The sequence below is a fragment of the Mastigoproctus giganteus genome, chromosome 2 (assembly GCF_048544385.1).
Source record: "Mastigoproctus giganteus isolate SK-2022 chromosome 2, ASM4854438v1, whole genome shotgun sequence".
NCBI lineage: Eukaryota > Metazoa > Arthropoda > Arachnida > Uropygi > Thelyphonidae > Mastigoproctus > Mastigoproctus giganteus.
The window spans coordinates 74,688,371-74,700,630 of record NC_143576.1 but is presented as its reverse complement, the minus strand read 5'-3'; the positions used below and the strand labels follow the sequence as shown (position 1 = coordinate 74,700,630).

At 38.0% G+C, this 12,260-nt stretch overlaps 1 protein-coding gene across 2 annotated transcripts in view; it reads left to right on the top strand.

Annotated features, from left to right (window-relative positions):
- The window catches only part of vap (RAS p21 protein activator vap), a 723,705-nt gene that overhangs the window by 384,449 nt on the left and 326,996 nt on the right, over positions 1-12,260 (top strand). For both annotated transcript variants that reach the window (XR_016546661.1, XM_090368525.1), the window contains exon 17: positions 7,370-7,542. Coding sequence is in view for 1 of the 2 variants with exons in the window: in XM_090368525.1 (XP_090224651.1) it covers positions 7,370-7,542 (173 nt within the window). In the remaining variant the exon portion in view is untranslated. The remainder of the gene's footprint in view (positions 1-7,369; positions 7,543-12,260) is intronic.

Below are 12,260 nucleotides of genomic sequence, written 5' to 3'. Positions count from 1 at the left end.
GTGAAGGCTGATTTCAAGAAATCCATGGCAAAGGATGCAAAGAAAGACAACAAAGACTGTTGGTGGTTTGACTGTTGATGATCCTGCTCAGATAATTGACAAACTGAATGAGTATTTTGCATCTACATTCACACATGAGGAATTCTGTAAGGAAGGGGAGGACAGAGGTTTACTAAACTCTAACAGGGAACTAAATGATTTTGGAATAACAGAGAAGTGGAGGAGAAATTGTTGAAGTTAAACATAAAAAAGGAATTGGGGGTGGATGGAATCTATCCAGTTATATTGAAGAAGGCAGTGAGGGAAGTAAGCAAACCCTTAGCTATAATTATGAGAACATCCATAGAGTCAGGGGAGGTCCCCATGGACTGGAGTAGTGCAAATGTATCCCCAATTCATAAAGGGGGATCTAAGGGTGACACAAATAATTATAGACATGTTGGTTTAACTTCTGTTCCGGGGAAAATAATGGAGTCACTGGTTAAAGAGGTAATACAGGATCACCTAGACAAGACTGTAATAATTGTTCAGACACAGCATGGGTTTATTAAGGGGAAGTCTTGTCTTACCAATTTGATTGGATACTACAGTGCGGTCACAAAGGAACTGGATGGAAAAAAATGGATGAAGGGATGGTTCAGTGGGAGACGGCAGAAAGTGGTAATAAATGGACACTGCTTTATGTGGACTAATGTTATTAATGTACTCCCCAAGGGTTCAGTGCTTGGACCATTGTTGTTTTGTGTATTTATCAATGATATCGATGAAGGTATATCAGGTTATAAAGTGTTTAGGGCGTAAGCCTCAAGCTATAGAAAAGTCTAGCTATGTATAAGTATAGTGCGAAAGTATCAATAATATGTAGCCAAATGTGAATGAACAGAATATTAGCAAAGCGGCATCGTTTTAAGTTATATCTCATATTGTGAATACCTGCACAATATGAGAAGCTAAACATAAAACATAACTTCACAACGAGTTGCCATGATATTGCACTACTTCGAATAAGTAACGCTTCACCTGAGGAGAAGACTAATGTTACTTATTCTCAGGTGGATACCACCACCCAGATGGCACCGTTTCAGGACTATTTTGTATATGTGTGGGATAATAATTCAACTATCCACTTGTCCCTATTAGACTTAGAAAAGCAAAAAAGTAGAGGGAAAGTAATAATAGGAGTGGAAGAGGAAAAGAAATGGTGTAGAAGAGTGAAAGCGATAGTAACTCCTTCAACTCCACAAGTATAACTCCACAATATGAGAGATGCTTGATAATGTGTGATGTATTTAGACTGTAAAGCATTTATGGTGTAAGCCTCACGCTATGGAAAAGTCAGGCATCTCTCATATTGTGGAGTTATACTTCATAACTGTTTTGCCATCATTGCATCACTCGGGTACCTACCCACCCACCGAAGAAGGGCCAAATAGCCCTGAAATGGTGCCGTTTCCGGTGGTGGTGGTGGTGGTGGTGGTATCCATCTGAGAATAAGTAACATTGTCTTCTCCTCAGGTGAAGTGTTACTTATTCGAAGTAGTGCAATATCATGGCAACTCGTTGTGAAGGTATTCACAATATGAGATATAACTTAAAACGATGCCGCTTTGCTAATATTCTGTTCATTCACATTTGGCTACGTATTATTGCCTCTTTAGCACTATACTTATACATAGGTATATCAGGTTTAATGTTTGCAGATGATACAAAGGTTGGCAGAGTTGTTAATGACAGTAAAGACAGTATGCTACTGCAACAGGATCTAGAAAACGTTAGGCAGATGGGCTCAGAAGTGGCAACTGAAGTTTAACATTGACAAATGTTAAGAGCTGTATATATGGGTAGCAGTAACCGACGAGAAACATACCAACTGTTTGGTACTACACTCAGGGAGGTGGACAATGAAAAAGACATGGGGGTAATTGTGCAGTTAGATATGAAGTTTTCTGAGTAGTGCAGACGGTCTGCCAGAGCAGGTAATGGAGTTTTGTCAGTATAGGAATTTTGCTAGCAGAGAAAAGGAGGTGATTATCCCTTTGTATAAGGCAATTGTCAGGCTACACCTTGAGTACTGTGTACAGGTCTGGAGTCCTCATTTTAGGAAGGATGCAGGGTTGCTAGAACAAGTACAGAGAAAGGCAACAAGATTGGTGAGAGGAACAAAGGGGTGCTCTTCCCAAGAGAGAGGAATAAGTTCTGCAGTGTCCAGCATCTGGAAACTAGGCACATGCGAGGTGATCTGATTGAGGTGTATAAGGCTTTGAACGGTTTGAGCAGACTCAGTGCTGATGGGATACTTCCGCTTGCTCAGATTAAGAACCTGAGGGGTGATAGATTCAAATTGAGGAAAGACAGTTGAAGAATAGATGATAGATGTGGAGAAGTTTGCTTTTAGCCAGCGGGTGGTTGATTGCTGGAACAGACTTTCATCTGTTGTGGAAGTTGATAGCTTAAATTAATTTTTGGCTGAACTAGACAAACATTTGGAGTGACTAGATGAGTGAAATCGGTTTGTTTTTTTTTCTTGCATAATATGCTTTAACTAATTCCAAAATGTGTGTGAAAAAGAGTCATAAACATTTCTCCCATCTTCACAAGATTTGCACCCAGAATTTTTATGCATGGTTTGAAAGGATTTTGGTCATAACCACCATGTACTCTTTTCCTAAAAGTCTATCCCACTGTTGTGTAGCTATGAGATATATGGCTATTGTAGGTGATGGGTCCTTAATACCTTGATTCCCACAAACAACTGGTAGTTTCTAATCCACGGTAACCCATCTCCTTTCCAAACTTACCTCCAGTTTGAATATGGCCATCGCCTGCACCCAATTGATTCATTGATTCTCATCACAAAAGGCTATATACACTGATATGCTCTTCCCTGACTCCACTGCAAATATAGGTGATGGAATGGATGGTTGTTGTTATTTGGAGTTTTTGTGCATCATATACTTTGGTCACCTGGTTTAGACTTCAGCATCTGCAGATTTTCCCAAATTGAAAAAGAACTCTGATAGAAGGTATAATTTAGTTCATTTCACTAATGTAAACAATTCATTGGCAGTAATTCATTTGTAATTTATTGGTGAGATGCACCTAGTTCTTCCATTTAAAGTCACACATCATAGCAGCCAATAATAGTATATAGGTAGTTCTGACTTTACAAGTTAATTCGTTCCTAGAGTGAGCTCGTAATGCGGAAATTTTATTCCCCCATAGATGTAATGTTAAAAACAGCGGTTACATTCTCAGCATTGAAATTTGACCGTGGTAAAGTTAAATAACGATCAACAAAACAAAATTAACCCCAGTGGCTCACACCTGGTGAGTATGGGCTTGGCACACCCAGGGTCCTGAGCTGAATATCATCATTCATCAGTAATATAGTTATGCTTCATCAATGATTTATTTATCCAAAGAAACAAAAAAAAAAAGCGCTTAAAAACTGCCTGTACATCCAACTGATTGACTATTAGACATCTTCAAGAGACACAATCTGTTAAATGACAAGTGTGCATAACAGGCTAGAACATCATATCCTACACTTAGCATTTGCATTAGCATTAGTAGAGGCATTTGATGCAAGAAAGCAAGCTTATGCAGCATCAGCCAAAAAAAAATAAAGTAAAAAAAATAAATAAAAAATAACCACTTCCACTTCACCCCTCTGTTCATTCGAAATACCTGTCCAGCTGAGCCCTAAACTTATTTAGGCTATCAACTTCCACGACAAGGGATAGAAGTCTGTTCCACCAACCAACCACCCGCTGGCTAAAGACAAATTTCCGCACGTCTATCCTACATCTCTCTTTCCTCAATTTGAATTTATGCCCTCTCAGGTGATTATTCTGAGCAAGAGGAAGAATCCCATCAGCATTGAGCATGCTCAAACCATTCAAGGCTTTATACACCTCTATCAGATCACCTCGCTGGTGCCTAGTCTCCAGACACTGTAATTTGCAAAACTTAAGCCTTTCTTCGTAAGAGCACCCCTTTGTTCCATTCATTAATCTTATTGACAGAATAATGTATAGCCCATTGAGCATGTTGAGCAAATCAAGTTGCCAGTAAAATTTTCATAGATCATTGTTGCCCTTTGTGAACGGATTATGATTTTCAAAATTCTATATGCTTATGAAGCAAGTAGACTTGACTCTACTAAGCATATCTGTGTGATGACAAACATAAAACAAGGTCTTTTTAAAAACTTTTGTTATGAACACATTTAGCATATGCATTAGTAGTCGCATAGGATGGAAGAAAGCAAGCCTATGCAGCATCAGCCAAAAAAAAAAAAAAAAAAACCTCTTCCCATTTCACCCATCCATTCACACGAAAAGTTTGTCCAGTTCTTCCTTGAATTTATTTATGCTATCAGCTTCCACAATGACAGATGGAACTTTGTTCCAGCAATCAATCACTCTCTGTCTTTCCTCAGTATCAAATTAATGCCCCCTTAGGTGCGTAATCTGAACAAGAGGAAGAATCCCATCAGCAATAAGATTGCTCAAACCATTCAAGGATTTAATACACACCTTAAGGCTGACCGGGCTAGCCGGGTGGGTAAAGTGCCTGCCTGGCAACCCAAAGGTCACAGGTTCGAATTCCGCCTCGGGCTTGGATCAAAGTACTGCAAAAATCTTGGGAGGTGCATTATGGCCACAGAAGCTGATGTGCCAACAACTACCAAAAAAAAAAAAAAAAAAACCTTAATCAAATCACCTCATAGGTGCCTAGGTTTCAGGTGCTGCAGTTTGCAGAACTTAAGCCTTTCTTGGTGAGAGCACAACTTTGTTCCCCGAACAATCTTTTTTTGCCTTCTCCGTACTCGTTCCAGCAGCTCTACATAATTCCTAAAATGAGGCCTCCAGACCTGTAACCAGCACTCAAGGTGTGGTGGCCTGACCATTGCCTTATACAAAGGGATAATCACCTCCTTATCCCTGCTAGCAAAACTCCTGTATGTCATTGACAAGACCTCCATGAGCTGCTCTGGCTGCCTATCTGCAATGCTCAAAAAATATCATATCTCTCTGCATAATTACCCCCATGTTTTTTTTTTTTTTTTCATTTCTCCGCTACCCTGGTACATTACCCCATATACAGTATTTTGCATTTGTCAATGTTAAACTTCAGTTGCTACTCTCAGCACATCTACCCAATAGTTCTAGATCCTGTTGCAGTAGCGTACTGTCATTACTGTCAATAACACCCCTGCCAACCTTCCTATGGTTTGCAAACTTGGACATTAAGCCTGATATATCTTCATCAATATCATTTATAAATACCGAAAGCAACGAGCCCAAAACTGAACCCTGGGAGACTCCGCTAATAACATTAGTCCATGAAGAGTGGTGTCCATTAATAACCACTCTCTGTATTCTCCCACTCAACTACCCTTTTATCCACTGTAGCAACTTGCCCTTAATGCCATACTGCTCCAATTTGTACCATAGTCCGAAATGTGCCACAGTATCAAAAGCTTTCCTAAAATCCGAGTATATGATATCAAAATTATTATTTGCAACCAGTTCCATTGTGACCACATCATGGTATCCTATCAAATTTGTCAGACAAGACTTTCCCTTAATAAACACATGCTCTGTATCACTTATAATTACAGTCTTGTAAAGATGATTCTGCAATGCTTCTTTATCCAATGACTACATTATTTTCCTCGGAACAGAAATTAAACTAACAGGTCTGTAATTACTTGTGTCATCCTTTGATCCCCTTTGTGAATTGGGTATATATTTGCTCTTCTCCAATCTGTGGGGACCTGCCCTGAATCAAGGATGCTCTCATAATTATGGCTAAGGGTTTGCTTACTTCCTTTGCTGCCTCCTTAAATATAACTGGATAGATTCCATCCATGACAGATGCCTTTTGTATGTTTAACTTCATTAATTTCTCCTCCACTTTGCCCTTAGTTATTACAAAGTCATTTAGCTCCCTGTTGGAGTTTGATAAACTTCTCTTCTCCACTTCCATACAGAATTCCTCACTTGCGTAGATGCAAAATACTCATTCAATTTGTCAGCTACCTGAGTAGGATCATCAACAGTTGAACCATCGATATCAAGCAGACCAATCTACGGTTTACATAAGTAAAGGAGTCTTTTCTTTTTCTTTGCATCCCTTGCCAAAGATTTCTCATAATCTGCCTTTGCTTGCCTAACTTCCTTTTTGACTTGATTACAGACTAGCTTGTATCTACAATAGGCTTCTGTGTCGTCTGATAATTTATATGCATCCCATGCCTTTTTCTTCTCTGCCATGAGTCTTGTTAGTTCATCTTACATCCATTTAGGTCTAAACTTTGAACAGTATTTCTTAGTTGATATGAAAAGCCTAGTAGCTTCCAAGATTGATTCCTTGAATGCTCTCCATTTAGAATGTGCTGTTGGTAACATTATCAGTTCGTCCCACTGTATAAATTTTTAAAACTGTCTGAAACCACTGCAATCACATTGTTGTAAAGATGATCAGGGTAAAGGGAGGTCCAAGGGGACCTCCCTTTACCCTGATCATTATGTCTGTGTGACACCATGTCTCTGATATCCCAACAATGTCCATTTTGATGTTTTGACCAGCACTTCAAATTCATCAAATTTATTTACTATATTCCTAGCATTGGTGTACATACACCTGTTCTTACTCTTAATTACTTTAACACGGCCGATGTATTTACTTTTTCCACGATGACTACCAGCATTTCTTGAAATCACCAGCACCTTGCTTTCCAGGCTGCTGCTCATTCCAGCAGAAGCAGTGCAAGAATCACTTTCACCTCTGCATGCAGCTACTGTTAACCTATTAGTCTGTGAATCCTCCCAAGATTTTATGGATTTAATATTTCAAATAATTTTCTTTGGAATGCAGATTTTTCTAGAAAAGTTCAAAGTAAATTAAGATTCCTTCCAAAGTTTAAAACTTTGAAAAGAATTTCATTAAAAAAGTTGGTTTGACTAATTAAGTGTCTGTGTGTACTTCCATATATTTCTCATATCAGGGCAGATAATTGGTAAAATATTATAATCCTAAGAAATTTCCAATGATAACATTCCTTTGATTCACTGATCAGTGACTTAAAGCTATTAAAATTAATTGAGATCCTTTTAAAATTTCAGTTTCACTGAAATTTTAATAGGCTTTCAATGCATTGTAATGGTTTAAAATGTTAGAGTAATAATTTTGTTTATTTATTTAACAGAATGCAATATTATAATAGGGTAAAATAGCAGCACCTGTAATAGCAAGAATTTAATTAGCTGTTGAGTTAATATTATACTTTATATTGATTTTCATAATTGATATATAATTTACAAACCAAAAAAAAAAGCTTTGTTGAGTCATTGTTAAACAGAGTCAGATGTGTCCTGTTTCACTGCTGCAGAAGAGACTTCCACGTTATTTCGCTCAGCATCTCTCACCACTACTCTGATGGACCAGTACATGCGCTCTACAGCACATGGTTTTCTTCAACTGGCTGTGCAAGACTTTATCCATAAAGTTATGGAAAGCAGGCAGTCATGTGAGGTGGGTACTAATTTAGCTAAAGTTAATAATGACAGGCTGAATACATGATCTCTATGTAGGTAGGGTTTGTAATGCTTAATAAAGCTATCCTTACTTTATGTTTTTATCATATCAGAGTAATCTTGAAAGAAAGCAATAAAAAGCTGCCATGTAAATTCATTTATTGACAAAGGAATACAGTAATGAGCACAAAGTAATACGACATGCATATGATTGAGAGACAGTTGAATCATGCAATTAACCACCTCAGCCAATGGGCACATTAAATGACAGTTAATGCATAACCAAACAGCCTTTTTGCATTCGTCTATAAGCTTTTTTTGACTTAAACCTGATAGAATATGTTACCCTATCACTTTGGCTTCCAATGCAACTGCAGCGTATTCATTTTCTACCTTGCAAATTTTCCTTTATTAGTTTGAAAGGGTGACAATGTCTCCATCCACTTATCAGGAGCTTTTTGCTGAACCCTAAGCTCAGTATCATTATGCTGATCATTAAAAATTGAGGACATATACCAGTTAAGGTATTGTCCTTCCTGCCCACTTGGCTGCGGGCCTCCGTAGCCGAGTGGGCAGGAGCGGGAGTGCAGTAGCACACGCTCTTTGAGTAGACCGGGGTTCAAGCCCCAGACTGCTGAATACGGTCGATCTGCCAACCCGCACTGGACCAGCATGGCAGATTATGGTCCATTTCCCTCAGCATGAATTGTTGAGGAGGCTTCCATCCTGCAGTGGGTTGATAATGACTGCACTTTACTTTTTTTTTTTTACCTTCCAGATGGTACTATATCTGTGCTCTAGCAGATATGCAGTTTGATCTCCACCTAATCCTTTATCACATCCAGAAAATGCTTTATTCTTTATATGGCTCTGATGTGTACATCTGCTTTTGTTGGAACTTAGATCACTCGGGGGTAAAGGGAAGTGAATCAATCAACAGTGCCTCTAGCTAAGCATAGCACATTGGATTCTTATGCATACTTCCAACAGATGGTTCAAGAAAACTGGACAGAGAAAATACACAAATCATATCAAAATTTAATCTGTTTATATGGTAATGCTGTGAGTGGCATAACCAAATGAACAAATTTAAGCTGATGTTGCCTTCTAAAGCTCATATTGTTGGGCTAACTGAGATATCATCCTGGTAATGAGGAATTTCATTATTATGTATTCAAGGGGGAAGGAGAGAATAGTACAGCTGGGAATGGGCATACTTATCAATAGTGATTATCAGAGTTGATGTTGAATTAGTATGGCATGTGTTGTCAATTTTAATGTAAGCTGAAATACAAGTATGCTGTAGGCATAATAATTGTGGGGAATGTAATAAAAAGTTCCTCTAAGTCCAAGATGTGAATTCTCTGTGGGAAACATTTAAACAGATTACCCTGAAGTCAGTTTCAGTCATAGAAGTATCACAACAGGATAATGCTATTTTGTTATCCTCCTTTTGCAATACTTTACAGGAATTATGTGACAGTACTACAGATCAACACCCCTATGGGTCAGTGCCTTATTGCCGTGCAAGTACTTGCGTGTATCAATGAAGCTGAGAACTATGCCATCGGGAGCATATATTCTAGCAGGGTTTCTATTATGGTCCCTCAAAGTGGTTTCACAATAAAATAAATGGCCCTCATTTCCCAGAGACCTGCGAGCTACTACCTACGGCAGCTGGAAGAACAGCTCAGTGGCAGAGGGTGCTAAGAATCACTGGATTCCATTAGACTGTCTTTGTACTTTTGACATTGAGATGCTTAACATTTGGTTCATGCCTAGAGATGCAAGAGATGAAAAAAATAAGTTGGGATGTCTTTGGTTTATGTGAGATTCGAAGAAAAGGTGAAGTTTGGTGAAACTAGAAGATGGACATTGGTTGTACCTACAAAGAAAACAAATAATGGATGGTGTGGTGGAATTGGACTCCTGATCAGTAAAAGACTAACATATTGAACCATAAAAGTAGAAAGTATTAAGAAAAGGATTGTTGCTGTGCTTTTAAGCTAAATATTCGATATTTTCTTCGAATTATTCAAGCTTATGCTCTTTCTAGGATCCATTGTGTGATGATGAAGTTGAATAATTTTATGAAGATGTATTGTGCCTTTACAAGCAGGATTACCACCACTATAAAATTATAATGGGATATTTCAATGCGAGAATAGTTAAGATCCCAAATGGGGAAGGATTTGTCAACCCATAATATGGAACTGTAAAAATAAACGATAGAGACAATCTACTTATTGAATTTACAGAGGAACAAATTTGTTCATCGTGAACTCATTCTTCAAGAAAGAGGACCAGTGAAAATGGATGTGGAAGAGCCCTCTTGGAAATATTAGTGAAATTGACTTTGTACTGACAAACAATAATATGTAATTCACTGACTTCTCAGTCTTGAACTGTTTTTATGTTGGAAGCAATCATTGCTTACTGAGAGCAAAAATCAAAATTTATTGCAAGAAAGAACAAAATAAATTGGTCAAGTCTACTATAGTGAAGAAGATTGACACTAACCAACTATTGAAAAATCGGCAAAACTTTGAAATAGAACTGTCCAGTCATTTTCTTGTGTTGCAAAACCTTCCTGACACAAATATTTCAACTGATAATGACAACTGAGACTATGGTAGACACTGCCTATGCTCTTTTAGCTACAGTAAAACATGAAAAAAAAAAAACAGAATATCAAAAGAAACAATTGCCATAATGAAAAAGAGATGAGAAATGAAGCAAAGTGTTAATATAAAAAACAAGTAGAATACATAGAAATGTGCAAGACCATAAGAAAGCACATAAAAGAAGAAATATGCAAGTTCAACATTGATCTCATCTAAAGAACACTAGAAGAAAATCAAGGGCTAAAGAAAGCAAAACGAAAAATGGATATAGACAAGAACCAAATGTTTGCTTTGAAGCTTGAGGATGGTGCAACAACAAATACTAAAATGAGTGAAAGAATTTTATTCAAATATTTATAAGGGTAAAGTACAACTGGTTCCAACATCAGATGCAGAAACTGTACCAGAAAGTTTTGTAGGAAAAGTAGGAGATGCTGTATGTAAACAATGAAAAATGTCAAAGCTAATAAAGTTGCTGTTGAAATGTTAAAAGCTGGAAGCTAGCTGGTATGTAAAAGCTCTAGCCATCCTACTGTGCAAAAAAGGTGACAGGGCAGATTTAAAAACCTACTGATCAATAAGCCTATTGCCAGTTTTCTACAAGTTTTCACAAAGGTACTTTCAAGAAGAATAGGCACAATACTTGATGCAACTTTAGTACACTGGATCACTTCCAAACAGTGCAGCAGTTATAGAGCAACACAATGAATACAACCTCTCATTATGTATAGCCTTCATCAACTATGAAAAAGCATTCATCTCAGTCACAAAATAAGCAATAATCGATGCCCTAATCAACCAAGGTGTGGGCAGAGATTATGTAATTTTTTTTTTTTTTTTACAATCAATATATTTCAACAGATGGAAATTGAACAGTACACAAAATTGGGATGACAAGCATTTGGAAAGCATAATATAGTCTTCAAGACAAACTTGCCACTCTGCCAAACTTGTCTCAAATGAAAAGTTTATGATCAGCATATCCTCCTTGTCCTAGCATATGGTTATGAAACATGGACATGGAATTCCAAAGCTTTACAAAGACTGAGGATCTCACAGAGAGGTATGGAGCACTGAATTTTGAACATAACCAAAATGAGACCAAAAAATGTGTGCACAGATTTGCCAACAAACCAAGGTCATTGAAAGAACAAAGCACTTAAAATGGAAATGGGCAGGTCATATATCAAGAAGGACTGACGATAGGTAGACCAAATGAATTTTGGCATGGATCCAACTTGACTCTAAATGCCCAAGAAAAAGATCATTGATGAGGTGAATTGATGAAATTGTGAAATTTGCTGGTGCACAATAGCAACAGGAAGCACAAAATGCAGTTGCTGGAAACTTGTTGAGGAGGCCTGCATCATGCAATGGATATACAACGGCTGAAGATTACGATGATGCAGTCAGATATGAAGTTTTCTGAGCAATGCAGACAGGTGCCAGGGCAGGTCATGTGTTGAATGTGCAGATCATGTGCTGTCAAATGATATATAGGAATTTTTCTAGCAAGGAAAAGGAGGTGATTGTCCCTCTGTATAAGGCAATGGTCAGGCCACGCCTTGAGTACTGCGTACAGGTCTGGAGGCAAGATTTTAGGAAGGATGTAGATTTGCTTGAGCATGTACAGAGAAGGGCAACAAGATTTGTGAGGGAAATGAAGGGATCCTCTTACCAAGAGAGGCTTAAGTTCTGCAAATTGCAGCAGCTGGAGACTAGGCGCCTGCGCAGTGATCTGATTGAGGTGTATAAGGCCTTGAATGGGTTGAGCACGCTGAATTCTGATGGGATCCTTCCACGTTCAGATTACGAACCTAAGGAAAAGGTTCGTAATCTGAACCTGGAAAACCTTCCTGACATAAATTCAATTCCAGGGCATAAATTCAAATTAAGAAAAGACAGATGTAGAATAGATGTGCGGAAATTTGCCTTTAGCCTACGGGTGGTTAATTGCTGGAACAAACTTCCATCTGTCGTGGAAGTTGATAGGTTAAATAAATTTAAGGAGGAACTGGACAGGCATTTGGAGGGAATGGTGTGATGATTTTTTTTTTTTTTTTTGCATAAGCTCATATACTTGCTTTCTTGC